Genomic DNA, 16,967 nt, shown 5'->3' on the forward strand with positions numbered 1-16,967 from the left:
ACTGCAATCGGGTTGAGAGGTAGAGACTACCAAGCCATGGTAGAACCCGTGTACTCAGACAGCAGGCCCACCATTTTGACAGCCCGGGGGGTGGTTGATGTCCGTCATGGGAGGGTGCCTGTCCGCATTCTCAACATTGGGGAGAGGGAGGTACACTTACCCAGGTACGCTACACTTGCCAAACTGTTTGTTGTCGAACACAAAGCTATCAGGGCCGTGGAACCCTTGCCTCCATCTCCACAGGCGGAGGGTAATGGCTCCCAGAAACAAAAGGAGGACTGGTGCCAGAAACTCCATGTGGGTGCTGACTCCACTCCCCTGCACCAAAAACAAGGAGTCTACCGGGTGGTACAGGAGTACGAGAGAGTCTTTAGTAAGCACCCGCTAGACTTCGGCAGAGTAAAGGGGATAGAACACCACATCCCCACAGGGAGCCACCCACCGATAAAAGAAAGACACAGACCTGTACCCCCTGCACATTATCAGAACGCAAAGGGCATGCTAAAAGAAATGAAAGAAGCTGGGGTCATTAGAGATAGCTGTAGCCCCTGGGCAGCCCCCTTGGTTCTGGTGAAAAAGAAGGACGGCACCATGAGAATGTGCGTGGACTATAGACAAATCAACCGTATCACCCACAATGACGCATACCCGCTGCCTAGAATAGAGGAGTCTTTAGCAGCACTAAAATCAGCTAACTTCTTTTCTACTTTGGACCTTACTAGCGGGTCCTGGCAGTTTCCTGTGGCAGAGGCTGACAAGGAGAAGACCGCCTTCACCACCCCGATGGGGCTGAGTGAATTCAACTGCATGCCTTTCGGGCTCTGCAACGCACCAGGGACCTTCCAGCGGCTGATGGAATGCTGTCTAGGGCACCGAAACTTCGAGACGGTCCTCCTTTACCTGGACGACATGATTGTCTATTCGAAGACCTACGAGGACCATCTGAAGCACCTGGCCGAGGTGTTCGAAGCCCTGGCAGGCTACGGCCTGAAGGTGAAACCATCGAAGTGTCACCTATTGAAACCAAAGGTCCAGTACCTAGGGCACGTGGTAAGCGCGGAAGGAGTGGCCCCCGACCCTGACAAGGTCACGGCAATCAAGAGCTGGCCAAGCCCCTCGAACATCAAAGAGGTGAGACAGTTTCTCGGGTTGGTAGGCTACTACCGAAGGTTCATCCCCGGGTTCACTAAGATGGCAGCTCCTATGCAGGACCTCCTGATCGGACAGTCTAAGTCCAGGAGTCAAAAGCCGCCCTTCAAGTGGGATAAACCGGAAGAGGAGTCCTTCCGCCAGTTGAAGATGGCCCTCACGGGGGATGAGATCCTGGCCTACCCTGATTATGGCCAGCCTTTTATTCTCCACACGGACGCCAGTAATGTGGGACTGGGAGCCGTACTGTCCCAAAACCAACAGGGCAGAGAAAGGGTGATCGCGTACGCCAGCCGGAAGCTGAGGCCCACCGAGAGGAACCCGGAGAATTACAGCTCCTTCAAGCTAGAATTCTTGGCAGTGGTGTGGGCCGTGACGGAACGCTTCAAGCATTACCTGGCCTCCGCAAAGTTCACCGTGTACACGGACAACAACCCGTTGACACACCTGGACAATGCAAGACTGGGTGCCCTAGAACAGCGGTGGATGGCCCGTCTCTCCAACTATGACTTCGTGATCAAGTACCGGGCCGGCAATACCAATGCCAACGCTGACGCCCTATCGAGGATGCCTCACTTACCTGAAGGTGACGAAGACCCAGAAGAGCTGGAGGAGGTAGAACTCCCCGCGTTTCACAGGTATGGAGCCGCTCAATACTCCCACCGCGTGAAGGAGGAGGATCTAACAACCTTGATGATCAATCCCCTACCTCACCACAGCTGGGCCAAGACCCAAGATAGTGACCCTGCCATCCGCCTGGTGAAAGATCTGCTGACCCAGGAAGACGCCCGCATGGATCCGGATGCCCCAGAGGAAGCCAAGCAGCTATGGAAAGAGAAGAGCAAGCTGTTCCTCTACGAAGGCAAGTTGTGCAGAAGGATTGTCAACCACCGGACGCACGAGCTGACCTGGCAAGTCGTGGTTCCAAGGCGGGATGCAGCTATGGTCCTGGGGGCTTACCATGACAGAGCGGGGCACTTCGGTTGGAAGAAACTGGAGTTCCTGCTAAGAGGAAGGTTCTTTTGGGTCGGCATGAGAGGAGCTGTAGAAAAGTGGTGCAGAGACTGTGGCCCTTGTCACCTAAGGAGGAAGGACCGCACCAGCCAGAAGACACCCTTGAGGCCCATCGTCACCACGCAGCCTCTTGAGCTGGTAGCTCTAGACCACGTCAAGTTGGCTCCAAGCCGGTCAGGGTACATCTACGCCCTGACAATCGTGGACCACTATTCCCGTTTTCTCGTGGTGGTCCCGGTAAAAGACTTGACAGCCCAAACAGCGGCCAGAGCCTTCCAGCAATATTTCTACCGTCCACACGGGTATCCGGAACAGGTCCTGACAGACCAGGGTCCAGCGTTCGAGGCTGAAATCTTCCAGGAGTTCTGCAACCTCTATGGCTGTAAGAAGATTCGTACAACGCCTTACCACCCCCAAACCAACGGGATGTGTGAGAAGATGAACAATATAGTCATTGATCTCCTGAAGACGTTGCCCCTGGAGGAACGCAGCCTGTGGCCAGAAAAACTGCCAGACCTGATAGACCTATACAACAATATCCCGGTGAATGCTACAAACTGCACCCCGGCTTACCTGATGCGAGCCAGACCAGGTAAGCTGCCCGTAGACCTGGAGATGGGAGTCCTAATACCTGAGGACACCTCCCCGGATGCGGACTGGGATACGGAAAGGCAACTGCAGTACAAGAAGGTACAGGAGAGTGTGGAGAAGAGCCTGGCCCAGGTGAGAGAGAGGCAAGAAAAACTCTTCAATCAACACGCCCCTGCTGGTCCCCTAGAACCTGGTGAGCAAGTCCTAAAGCGAAAAAGAAGGCTACATAAGTTGAACGACCAGTGGGAAAGGGAACCCTACACCGTACTGCAGTCTGACCACGACAACCCAAAGGTGTGCGTAATCACCAAGGACGGAGGAGAAACCACTAGTGTCGTCTCCAGAGACCACCTCAAAAGATGCCCCGAGCAACTCCGTAGTGCAGAAGAGGATCAGAGTGACCTTGAACCCGCAGAGGACAAGGAAGAAATGATCAGCACCGTTCTCAGAGAGTTCCCTCAGTCCTGGACTCGCATAAATGATGCCATAGTGGTACCTGTCCTGCATTTCCTGCAACCGGCACAGCAACAACCAACACCAGAGCCGGAAGGTGAAGAGGAGCAAGCGGTTCCAGAGGCAGAAGAGCCTGTACCAGCAGCCCAGGAGAGTCAACCCTCTGCTGACAGTGAGCCTGCCATGCCTGCGGTAAGCCAAAGGACCCGCAGACAGCTGCCTGCCCTACCTGTACACCCAGCTGGTAGCTGTACCCCTAACGCTAGTGGGGAAAGCCAGGTTGGTCCACCACCAGACAGTGGGCTACGTAGGTCAACCAGGAGCACAAAGGGACAGATACCCGCTCGCTGGAGAATATAGAGTGTACTAAAATTGTAAATAACCTTGTTGCCAAATGTTGAATTGTTTGCCAAGTTACATGCTTGTTTGGTAATTCTGTGTTTCAGTTTCTTGCAGCTACCGTAAGAACTCAAAGGTTATGGACTTTTTATAACCGGGACCTTGTATGGACTGCGTTCAGAGCCTAACCCAGGAATGAACTAAGACTGTAAAGGACTTGGGGTAGGACAGACCCCCACCTGGTTAAGGCTTCCCGTTGTGCTGGTGATATGGACACCCGGTCACAGGCCACACTGTGACCTTAAGAACTCAATTTGTGCGTTGTTTGTCTATTAATGTTTTATAGTCATGCATATTGTCTTTGTTTATTGTTTAGTCCCGGAGTACTAAATTTCACTAGGGGGGAATGTGTCACCCTGGCCTGGATGCCACAAGTGTAATTAAAGCTGTGTCTGAGAGCAAGGGGGAGGTTCTCTAGTCAGGGGAACATTAGCATGCAATGCCTCCTGTCTCAGGCCAGTAGGGGGAGCTGGCTGCCCCTATAAAAGCTGGTACTGGGGGCAGGGTTAGGGAGAACTTGAAGGCCTGTCTCAGGACTGAGACTTGTCCCAGAGCAGAGCAGGGACAGACAGTTGTATTGCACCTAAGAGGAAGTGTGGCAGGAGGAGAGCCACAAGCCAGAGACAAGAGGCGAAGAGAGCCTGTCTTGGCAGATAAAAGACTTACTTTACCAGACTTTGGTGTCTGAGGCTGGAAGGATTCTACATCCTCCAGCAGATAACCAGTCCGCAAGGGACTGTATATTCCTTGGCCTAAGAAGCCTGGAGGCCCTGCCACAACCGAAGGGACCAGTAAAGCCGTACAAGGCTGGGAGCAGAAAGGAACCCACGTCGCAGGCCATACAGGCGAGAATACACGGAAAGCTCGGAAACATGGGCTGTTACTCTATAAGGAGGAGATAGCCAGAAGGAGCGCAGAAAGCACGGTAGGCCTACACCCTCACCCTGACCAGGGCCAATTTCTCCGTTGCTCTCAGACATCCAGGTCCCCTCCTAGCCGGGACTGTTTATGGGTCAGTTTACCTGTTTTAGTAAAGACCCTGGACTGCAACTTGTTGTCTGTGTGCTCCTTGCTCCTCCAGCACTATCGGCACCGGGACTCTCACTACCATCACTCCCACCATCCACCACACTGCCCTGGGGCCGCACTCTTCCCGTGGGGAGTCACACCATCCCAGCTGCATATATCATCAGCCCCAGCGGTCTGCCCTGCAGCGGCGGTTCCTAATGACCGCAAATCCACGGGTGGCGTAGTCGGACATAATCAATAGCACATAACGGACTACCACTGGCCTGACCACCCTGAGCCACGGAACCGGGTTGCCACTACTACCCCCATCGTTCCCTATTGCCCGGATCCGAGTGCCCCACGGCCCAGGGGGCGAGTCATATGCCTATCTCTGCCTTGTGACAGGTCACTGTGCTTTCAATCACCTGCCTACTATTTTAAATACTGACTGTGTAATTTGTGTATCATATTGAAATTTACATTCCCCCAAAATGGCTGTGGCGGCTAGCGCATGCGCTGTAGCATCTCTTGTTTGTTGAGAGATGCTACTGCGCATGCACAGGTGCCATTTTGCTTTTGGAAAGAGAATTTAGGTGTAGCAATATGGCACCAAGCATGCGCAGTAGCATCTCTCGGCAACCGAGAGATGCTACTGCGCAAGCGCGGGCAGCGGGGGCCATGTTGTTGCAGGCAAATTTCTTTTTCCTGCAGCAAAATGACGCCCACGCGTGCGCAGTAGCTAGGCACCGTGGCCATTTTGGGGGAATGTAAATTTCAATATGACACACAAATTACACAGTCAGTATTTAAAATAGTAGGCAGGTCACTGAAAGTACAGTGACCTGTCACAAGGCAGAGATAGGCATATATGAATACATAATGAGAGCACCAGAGCACAAGCATATCATTATATTAGAAATGAAAATAAAGATTGTAGAAGAACCACTGGATGGATTTCATCAACAAAGGTATCATTTTACTCAGTGTAATGTCGCCCACCTGACAGTGTATGTAGTTTACTAAACACAATCCTGCTGACAGGTGCGCTTTAAGTCTCAATCCACAGCAATAAATTACTTACAAGTAAAATATATGTTTGGTAGATGATAAGCAAAATATGTGTCAACCATCCAATTATTCTGGAACTTGGTTTACCTGCATCTAAAACAATGGGCTTAGACACATGGCCATATTACAGGTCTGAGCCGTACAGATCTGTTAGATGGCACAAAGAATTCTATAATGTACTTCTGTTTTATATGCTGAGACAATGAGAACCCACTTCCTTATTTGCAGATTTGTTTCAGTCATTATCCTTTTTTCTCTTGTAGTATTCATTGATATTTTTGCATATGGCTCCTGAATTTTGAGCAAAATAATGCCCTTTATCTTTGTCTTTAACTGATTTTGCAACTTTTTAGAACAAAAAATTGCTTGTTTCGCTAAAATGTTGCAAAATTTGGGCAAAAATCTCAGACATAAAATTACTTCAGCTGAAGGACTAGAGTACGTTTGCACAAAAAATTAGCACATTTTTTTTTAAAAAGCTGCAGTTGATGAGTCAGTGAAAAACATCTGGAAACCTTAAACATTGCCTACAATAGTCACAACTTAAAAGAATAAAGCGCAAATAAAAAACGGCCAAAAAACCATCAAAAAGTGGTAAAGAAAAGGCTTAAAAATGTAAATGTAATAATGAATCAGGCTCTTTATGTTTTTTACTCGCTAATTTCATCATGTCTTATTATGGTGCCATTCTTATCTAGAAAGAATTGCTTAAAAAGGCAACATAGGGGCATTGAGTTTTCTGTTTGCACTTAAAGGGAACCTGTCATATCCAGAAATGGTATGTATCTGCAGATATAGGATTATTCTGCAGGCAAATAGCATTGAAATAATAGCTGTTTCCTTACTGGAGCAGTGCCTACCGAGAGAAAATGAATTTATATGTATGTTAAGTGTTGGGGTCAGTCAAAATATTGGGGAGTGGTTACAGCCACGCTGTGTAGTGATCGGTGACTGTAACCACTCTCTCCACCGCCCTATGAGAGGAAGCAAGCAGCAGCAAGGAAGATACAAGTTTATTTCCTCCCTGTAGCTACTGCTCTAACAAGGCAGGCATTATTTGAATGCTGTTAATTTGCAGATTAACCCTATACTTGCAGTTTCAAGACATGATAGGTTCCCTTTAAGATCAAGATCAAGAATAGTATTACTGCTGAAATGTAGACCTTTCAAATGGAAGAGGATTTGTACCTTGCTCAAAAAAATTTAGTTAAATACCTTGTAAAAATCCCTCAGCTCCTGTGATCCTGACCCTTGTTTCCGTTTTGTGCATTGCTCCATTGCAAAGATATTCACATTTTCTTTGGTTAGAGCACAGTATGTGAAATCTCTGCTTGTAGTCCAACTGAACATTTCTTCAGAATCTTTTCTGGGGGTGTGCACCTTCACCTCTCCCTCACAGACACAGAAAATCACAGTTCAGCAGCTGATCCAGCAGTTTAGCATTATCAGATGCCGTGATTGGCAGCATCTGAGAGGGAGGGGTGAAAGCGCACACCCCAGATAAAACTCTGAAGAGACACTCAGCTGGTCTGCAAGCAAAAATGTCACATACTGCTCTCCAAAAGAAACAAATGTAAACATCTCTGCAAAGCAGTAACACTGTGTAAAACGCAAAAGAGCAGCAGAATCACAGGAACACAGAGATTTTAAAGAGAATCTGTCAGTAGGATTAACCCTCCTAAGCCATCTATATGGGCATGTAGGTCATAGGAAGCTGAATAAAATGATACACCTTTATATCTGCATTCCGATTTCTTATTCAAGAACAATCCACATTTTTCTTAATACATAAATGAGCTATTAAGATCTATGGGCTGGACGCTTATCTCCCTGAGAATTTGCCTCCAGATATTATTTTAATGAAAAAGGGAGTTACTTGTGTGAGACATGTAATAACTGACAGTCTGCTGTCCTGATCTACTTGTCTCACACTGGTAATGCCTCCTTTCATTTAAAATACTCTCTGGAGGCAGATTATCATGCATAGATCTTAAAAGCTCATTTAGATATTAAGGAAAAATGTGGATTTCTCTGGAATAACACATCAGAGCGCATATATTAAAGTATCATTTTAGTCAGCTTCCTATGACCTACATGTAAATGTAAACTGCTTAGGAGGGTTGATCCTACTGACAGATTCCCTTTAACATGGTATTTATCTAAAAAAAAATTAACAAGTGACCAGGTCTCTTTGAAGGGGTTGTTTGGTCTAAAACGCCAAGTCTCTGGTCACTCTGTGTGAATGAAAACTTGTGAATCCTTACATCACACGCACTGTGTGCTGTAAGGATTCTCCTGTGTCAGCACCAGGAACGGAGGTAACGTAACTGGAAGTATGCGATATATATAGTCCCAGCCAGAATCTGACTAGACTCTTTCTGGGCTCATGTAATATATTTGCATTGAGCGTGCTAGAAGCAGTCTAGTCGAACTCGACTCTGGCCGGTAGCATACATATCGCATACTTGCGGTAACGTTGTCGCCGCTTCCAGCACTGACACTGGAGACTCCTCACAGCGCACAGTGCGCACACTGTAAGGATTCACAAGTCTGTGGTCACATAGTCACTGCAGACTTGTCATTTTAGACAGGACAACCCCTTTAACTCTTGTGTCATTGTATTGTCATTTACAAATGTTTAGGAATGTTATATTTATTTTCAATTTTTACGTTTTCAGACATACAGTGAATAGTAAATGATAGAAATCACAAACAAGGCCCTTATCATCCAGATGGTTACTCATCTGTAAGATGGAAGCAATTCAATTTCGTAATATATTCTGCGGTCAATTTCACAATCCACTGCACTGAGCACCAGCACTCTGTACTGAGTGTAATCTCTTGAAGGAGCAATCAGATGCACTTTGAGTTTCCGTTTGATTGCAACTGTGTTTATGTGTGTAATGGCTGGTTGTTTCTGTAATATTTGTACTGTAACTAATGGCAATAAAATGTGACTCTAAAATTAGCAAATATAATAGGCTTCATTTTACAGCATTAGTTTATGTACATATTAATGGATCATAGAGAAAATTGGATGCCAGTATCTCCATTTCCATTAATTACTACACGTGGCGTTCTGATCTCCTGTTTTATGATCTGCCGCTCTTAGGATTATGACTTCCTTATTCTGGTTGCCTCGTGTTCACACAAGCACAAATGTACAAGTTAATCATTTTATTTAATTGGTTTCTGACCCTAAGTGACTGAATTGGGGTAGTGCAGATGGATATTATTTGTATATATATGTTTGCTCTAGTAATGCTCTGTTCACATTATATAACCTATAATGGGTTCTTCCTATAATGGGTTCTTCAGACTTAGATTTTCCTATGATCTTCCATGTGTGCATTCAGAGAGAGTCATTATCTGATATCAATCACTGATTGTTTCCGCCCCTTTGTCTGCTAAGTTTAAAACGAGTCTTGATTACAATATTTAAAATATAAGTTAAGAAAAAAAGTTAAATGTAAACTTTTACCATAAACCAATATATCAATCAGCTCAGCTATTCTTGATGTGTAACATCTATCAGACTACATGTACAATGTGACAGATCCCCTTTTCTAGTGCCTGGCGTCTTGCTTCTCCTCTGCACTAAGTACATTAGTAATCCTGTTTTGTTCCTATTTTTGAAATGACACAGACTGGTTCCTCTCTGTTGCTAAGAAAATTCTCTTTTTGATTTTTACTTTCTGAAGTCTGATTGGATGGAACATCAGACGCTTTAATTATTCCCCATTTCTCTACTCCATTCTCATCATATGAACAGCAAATTGGATTTCCCATAGAAAAGAATTGGAAAAGTTTTCCAATAGTTTTAATATGCAAATTGCCTCTTCAGAGAAAAAGAGGACTTGAACTTTATAGCGCCATCTATTGGAAGCAGCAATCCTGCATCTGAAGAGGCAATTTGCATATTCAATTTCCCAGAGGAGCATTGCACAGCGAATAAGCCTCCTTACCTTGACATGCCAGAGCTGGTATATCATTCTCCACAAGGAGAAACGTTACCCCTTAGACCCCAATAGTTTTAAAGCAGTTTTTTTTTATCAGGATTTGGTAGAGCTTCTGCTCCTGAAAGACTCCTAAAAACTCAGGCATGTTCATACTGTCTTTTTCTGAGCAGAAAACGTCAGAAAAAAACACTGAGCAAATGCTCAAAAGAATTGTGGTATTGCGTACAATGGAAAATCAATTGCTGTTCATATTTGGGGCTTTTGAGCATCTTTTTAACGTTTCAGGCTTTCAAAGATGCCAAGTGTTTAAAGAAGTGAAACCCATTCTGGAATTTTCCATTCGGAAGACGTTTAATACTCTACAATACGGCTCAAGTCAATGATGAGTCATTTTGAGCATTTTGTTAGCAATTGTTCTTCAAAAAACGCTAATATTTTATTCATTATTTAATGGATTTTAAAAAGTCCCTGGAAAATGACAGTAAAAAGACTAGGGATGAGCAGACCCGTGTAAGTTCGGGTTCATCAGGTTCGATTGAACTTTACAAAGTTCGGTTTGGGTATCAGAACTATACCCAAACTTTAACTAGAACCTGAACCCCATAGAAGTCAATGGGGACCGAACTTTGGGGTTGTAAAAAGTTCTCTCTCTCTTACCTTCGTCCGGAACTTCAAACACTAAAACGGACTTCCGGGAAAGGATGCAAAAAAGCTCTCAAAAATATGTAAAAAAAAAAAAAAAAAAACGCTACCTGAAAAATTAATCAAAAAAGCACTCAGGAAAACACCAAAAGATGTATAAGAACAGAGACACGGAGAGTTTACGGAAACATCTTCTGCTTGGAAATGGACATTTTTGTCTGCCAGAAAAGTCGAGGGTATATTCACACTGCGTCTTTTTCACGCAGTGAAAAACGCCAGTTTCTAAAGCTTCAGTCACTTCAGATATTTCTACTGTTCTCTGGTGTTTTGAGAACCTGAAGTGTCCTTTTGTAACATTTTTTGGCCACCTTCTCTTTCTGCAGGCTTTTTGATGGTTTTTTTAGTTGTTTTTAGCGTCTTAGCTGTATTTTTGGGCATCTTTTTACAGTCGTTCTTTGGACTTTTTTAATCCATTAAGCAATGAAGAAGACACTATTGTTTTTTTAAGCAAAAATGCAGACAAAATGCTCAAACAGAGGCTTCCTATATGTAACTTTTTAGCTTTTCCATTGACTTCTATTGTGAAATATTGAGTGTTTTCTTTGCAACAAACACCAGAAGAATGAATGCTTTTTTTGCTTGCCATTTATTGAAAGTCTGAGCGTTTGGAGCATTTGCTTAGAAAAACGTTTGCATTTTCTTCAATGTTTAATGGATTTAAAAGAAAAAAAGAACAGCCAGAATATTCCAATAAATAGATGCCCAAAAAAAAAATGATTGAAAATATGGTAAAAAAGGCTGGTAAAATAATATTGAAAAAGCACTTAGGAAACCAAAAAACACTGAAAAGTACAAATCTCCATCCAGAGAAGAGGAGTGATTTCTGAAGCATTTTCTGCTTGAAAAATTGGATTATTTTGCAAGGGTATGTTCACACTGAGTTTTTTTTCCAGTGGTTAAAAATGATACGTTTTGTAGTGGAAACCATTTCAGGAAACTCTCCTTGTTTGGAGAGATTTTTGAGGATTTTTTTGTTTCCTAAATCGATTTTGAAGAGTTTTTCAAGCGTTTTTACAGTTTTTTTTCCTGAAGCATTTTTTTGCAGCCTTTTGATTGAAGAGTGCCTAGTTTATAGCGTTTTCCATCAGGAGACGCTTCAAAGAAGTGACATCCACTTTCTTTTCTCCGACCAGTTCTTATTGAAAGCCTGAAGCATTTAAAATGCAATCAAAAGACTGAAAATATGAACAGCAAGTCGTTTTTCCATAGAAATGAATAGGAATATTTTTTTAGCTTTTTGTAAGCACTTTTTCTGGCATTTTTAGGAGTGGACACAGTGTGAACATACCCTGAAGTGCCTAGCCTGATGAGTTTTAATGCTATTTACAACTGTGCAGTAACTTTGCCTGGGGTTTCCCATGCTTGTTCTATCCTTTATTTACAGACTCCAATTTTAATAATGGATATATTTTTCTTTACACTTTTCAATTATCTGTTATGGAAACATTTAGCCTTTTATTTAGCCTGTGTTAGTGACTTTAAATAATTTTACTCTGAATTGCTAATTCAATACTAAGGTCTTCATGCCAGTAAATACATACTATATATTTTTAGGAGTAACATATTTATGTGCTAAAAATTGAAATATGCAAAGAAGATCACAGGAACTTCATGGCAGAGATTACTCTTTATTTATGCAATTACATTCATGTGATCGTGCAATCTGCATCAAGATCAGGGTATCATCCCCTGAGGAAGCTATATCAAAACATGCGAAACACGCATTGGGGAACAAGCTTTTGGGATAACCGTACATGGTGCATCATATTATGGGTAAGAGAGCTTTTTGCTATATACCTATGTGTATATACCTATGTGTATATATATATATATATATATATATATATATATATATGTGTGTGTGTGTGAATGGGAACATGAATGTTTGAATATGTATAATGTAGGCTTTGGCCATTGTGACTATTACTTGAAACCTTATACAACTTAAATTTATAATGCCCATCTTACCATATTATATGCATCCATCTGGTGTTATTGTTCTGGTTTGTCGTCTTTCATGTTTTGTGGTTAATTAAATATTTTTGTACACATGTATATTTAATAAAAATTACACTTTTTAGATAAGAACTCCTTTTTTGTTATTGTGTATATATCTTTTAGGAGTAACATATTAATTTGCTAAAAATTGAAATATGCAAAGAAGGTCATAGCATCACAGGAACTTCATGGCAAAGATTACTGTTTATAAATTCATGTGATGGCACAATCTGCATCAAGACATTCTTGTAATGTTATGATCTCTGCATTTGGACACTATGGGATTACCTCCCAAAATCAATGGGTCCTCTGTGCTGACTCTTCTGTACTTGCAGGAAAGTAAAGGTGCTGCAATGATACATCACTGCATTTATTATATATTTTCTTTTAAATATGTTTAGTGAAATTTCTTAATAGTAATAGGGCATATACGTAAGGATTCTTGCGTCTAACCAATGAAAAAGGAACCACTGCTGGCAATCTCTGACATAGAGAGCTGATCTATGTTAATGTCTGATACTTAAGACCAGATCCTAGTGTTGTCTTTAAGTTTAGTTACGGTATATCTGCATATATTTGCTAGTTATTTTTTTTCTCGTGCGTGCATGTTTATATTTATGCTCATATTTTTTTGCAGCTTAAAAATTTATATCGTAAATGCACAAGTGTAAATGGTTACATACAATTAATCTGTTTGCATATTTGTAATCCAGCAGGAAGATTAGAAAAATCCAAGCAAATATTATCTATTGTCATACACAAGAAAGGAAAACAGTACAAGAGCAGTGAACTACTCAAATACTAGATTTTACGTTACATTTTTAGATTATTGTCAAGCAAATAAATATACACAACCATCAATTATATAGGTATAATATTATTAGAGACATTACAGATTAGTGGGTTGCGATATGTAGTTACATACCCATGGTGACCAGGATTGTGTGACTGAGTGGTGATGTATCCTTTGGAGAATGGGAGGGATGTCCTTTTGTAGTCCTTTCTTTTAAAGTCCCTACACTTGGCTGTGGACCAGAAGTAGGTACTCATTACATGGGCACAGTACCTTCTCTCCTCCTGGTTTTTTTTCTTGGATAGAAGGGCATCATAGGGAGCTCCTCCTCTGCCCAAGCACTAGCTGTAGGGTACAGTCCAGAGTTTGGTCAACTTCTGTGAGAAGGGAGAAGAAGCAGGAGGAGACTGCAGTGAAATCTGTGTGCCACAGCAGAACGACATAAAAACGATGATAAAAGTCAGCTGTTTACAGTGGCTGTTGGCAGCGGAGCGCACATCAGTTGTGTGCATTATAGAGTCAGAAGACGTCAATTACTCTGGGAGGTGAGAACATTTAGGATAGGAATTTCATATTAAGACACTGTTGCAGCATACCTGCCAGTGAATAAACATCAGTTGCAATGTAGTCTATTCACAATAAACGGCTATAAAATGAAATGTATGAACCTACTTTGCCATATTACACCAAGGTATAGATGACATTGATGTGCACCTATAGTGGCTTGCAAAAGTATTCACCCCCTTGGCTTTTTACCTATTTTGTTATTCTTAAACCTGTGTGTTTAAATATTTTTGTAATCTGATTTGTGTGTTATGCATCAGCAATAAATATTCTAAGTTGGTGAAGTGAGAAAAATCTAGGCATAAATTAATTTTATGGGATCAAATAACTAAAAATTGGCATGTGCATATGTATTCACATATTTGATATGAAGCCCCTAAAAATTTCTGGTGCAAGCAATTACCTTCATAAGTCACATGCTTAGTGAAAGGAAGTCCACCTGTGTGCAATCTAAGTGTCACATGACCTGTCAGTATATACACACCTTTTCTGAAAGGCCACAGAACACCATTAAGAGGCACCACTAACCAAACAACACTATGAAGACCAAGGAGATCTCCAAACAAGTCAGGGACAAAGTTGTTGAGAAGTACAAGTCAGGGTTAGGTTATGAAAAAATGTCCTAATCTCTGATAATGGATTTGATGATGCTCCAGGGGATTATCATCAAATGGGAAGAACATGGTACCACAACAAACCTGCCAAGAGAGGCCTGCCCACCAAAACTATCATCCCGGGCAAGGAGGGCATTAATCAGAGAGGCAGCACAGAGACCAAAGGAAACCATGATGGAGCCGCAGAGTTCCCAAGCAGAAACTGGAGTATCTGTCCATACAACCACAATAAACCGTACACTCCATAGAGGTGACCATTATGGAAGAGTAGGCAGAAAAAAGCCGTTACTTACATACAAAAATTGTAAGGCTCGTTTTGTTTGCCAAAAGATGTGGGAGACTCCCCAAATGTATGGAGGAAGATGCTGTGGTCAGATGAGAGCAAAATGTAACTTTTTGACCACCAAGGTAAACGCTATGGGGATATTTTTGGCAGCAGGGACAGGGAAAATGGTCCGAGTCAAGGGGAAGATGGATGGTGCGAAATACAGAGACATTCTTGAGCAAAGGCTGTTTCAGTCTGCCAGTGATTTGAGACTGGGACGGAGGTTCATCTTCCATCAAGACAATGACCCAAAGCGCTTGAAAGTGATGTCTGTTGTGGGGCTGAGGCTTGTCTCCTTTTTTGTTGTATTCTCTCTTTACAATGCACACTGACAGTGTGCTCTTTTGCTGCCTCATCACTTCTCAATAGAGCCGGAGAGGAAGTGCACTGTCACTGTCCATTGAAAAAAATATTGAACCGTGACCAGGGAGCTCATACTGAGTATAGGTCAGAATTCACAACGGACGGATGCTAATTAGTGCAGGGACTAGCCCAGCCACTGAAAGGGAAATCACTGATGACGCATTGTTTCAGGGTAGGAATAGAGGCTTCTGTAGTGACCGCAACCTCTGCCTTGGTGTCTTGTTTGAGTATCCCAGCATGCACTGGGGATGCTCAAACAAAATGTCATAACGTAAGTAGGTAAAAAAAATAATAATAAAGCAGTTAGACAGAAAGGAGAGGGAACCTGACAGGTCCCCCATACCCTCCAACCCACGAGCATTTGTATAGTCTTTTATAAATACCATGCCTAACAAGCCCTTTATCCTGGATGAGACATAAACAGATGTTTAAAAAAAGTATTTTTACAGTCCATTTTTAATATGCAAATCACCTTTTGACTAGTTGATGGGGTGTTTGTTTCCCCAGATTAGTCGTCCCACACAGCATGTTATCACACCCCTGTAGGCTTGATAACAAGATTTGCAGAGCCGCTGTCATTGCCTACTCTCTACAAATGTTGCACATGTGTGTGACTTTATTTACTACATGTCATTGCGCTTCTGCAGTCAGGTGTGCACATGTCCAGAAGCGAAGACGACTGCTTGCATCCACAGAGGAGCCGAAAATCAGCCATCGGAACAGATATCTGTCAGCACGGCTGTTGGAGAGCATGAGGGGACCTGTCAGGTTTCCATCATGATATATTCGAAAAGCGATAAGTTTGTTACAATAAATAAATAGACATTTAGGATTAAAAATCAATATTAGTTTTGGACCACCCCTTTAAATCGAGTAGGAAGGGATATTCTTAAACATTATATATTTTATTTTGTTTTTATTTATTTTATGCACAGGGCAAAAGGAAGAACAAGGGTCACAAAAAAACAATTCCTTTGGGAAAATAAAGATTTGCGTTTTTTCTACTTCAGAAATGTATTTACTTCCTGAAGAAATTGCAGGGTCTCAAGGATCACTTGGTGTTACACACTTGTCCTGGGTATCCAAGTCTTTGCTCCCTTCTCCCAAGTCTGAATCTCTCTGTTGTGTTCCACATCGGGTTTTGCAGGTTGACTGGCGTGGATCAATGACGTCATCTCCCTAAAACTACTTAAGGCCCTGTTGACACATACACCTGTGTCTTGGAACTGAGTTTCAAGACTTTAGTTTGGTGTACTCCACCTTCTCTTCATACTATGCTTAACCTGCTTCAGTCTCTCCTGACTTCCACTTTATCCAACCTGCTGCTCTCAAGATTGCTGAGTGAGCCACGTCCTCGCTTCCCACGTGCCATCCTGCCAGCTGTACCAACACAAGGGTTCCGTGTACCAACATGGTTACACTTCACAAGGTGAGCCTATCACTTGGGTATTCTAGGGTGTGAAGAGAAAATTATTTGCTACCTTCCTGACTGAATTCCAGATAAATTACATTTTATCTGTGGAACATCACAAGACATAATCTATGATTAATAAGAATACAACATTCCCATGACAGCATCTTATCACATGCCGTGCCCTGAAAAAGCCTGAAGGATATTATGTAAGATTTCTTTTATCTATAAAACAGTAAAAACTTTATTTACCTCTGAACAGATTGGTTGTGCAAGTATTGGAGACACAGGTAGTTGTCCCAATTTCTGTCCGCCATGTGTTGTAATGAAATTCTTACATGAAGATACCTAGCCAATACTGGTTATAGAGTATTGTAGAAAGAAGATCTCTTGTTTACATTAAATAGCAACCTTTATCACTTTTTTTTAGAGCGCTCTTTTAATTGTAAGCAGAATATTGGGGGGGGGGTGGTCCTGAGACCTCACCAATCACACAACAAAACATTCAAAGAGGTACACAATGCAGTCGCCAGAAGCGCACATAGTGAAGAGCTTC

At 42.7% G+C, this 16,967-nt stretch overlaps 1 protein-coding gene and 1 long non-coding RNA gene across 2 annotated transcripts in view; one reads left to right on the forward strand and one right to left on the reverse strand.

Moving 5' to 3' along the window:
* SLC15A1 (solute carrier family 15 member 1) overlaps window positions 1-13,400 on the reverse strand; it is a 90,257-nt gene extending 76,857 nt beyond the window's left edge. The window contains exon 1 of the mRNA XM_073664195.1: window positions 13,267-13,400. Within this exon, the coding sequence (XP_073520296.1) occupies window positions 13,267-13,270 (4 nt within the window). The 5' untranslated portion in view covers window positions 13,271-13,400. The remainder of the gene's footprint in view (window positions 1-13,266) is intronic.
* A 68-nt stretch (window positions 13,401-13,468) lies between these two features.
* The window catches only part of LOC141206215 (uncharacterized), an 87,981-nt gene continuing 84,482 nt past the window's right edge, over window positions 13,469-16,967 (forward strand). Inside the window, exon 1 of the long non-coding RNA XR_012276884.1 lies at window positions 13,469-13,679. This is a non-coding gene — a long non-coding RNA (uncharacterized lncRNA). The remainder of the gene's footprint in view (window positions 13,680-16,967) is intronic.

This window comes from Phyllobates terribilis, unplaced genomic scaffold (genome assembly GCF_046119375.1).
Source record: "Phyllobates terribilis strain yellow unplaced genomic scaffold, ASM4611937v1 Scaffold_2__4_contigs__length_985480577, whole genome shotgun sequence".
NCBI lineage: Eukaryota > Metazoa > Chordata > Amphibia > Anura > Dendrobatidae > Phyllobates > Phyllobates terribilis.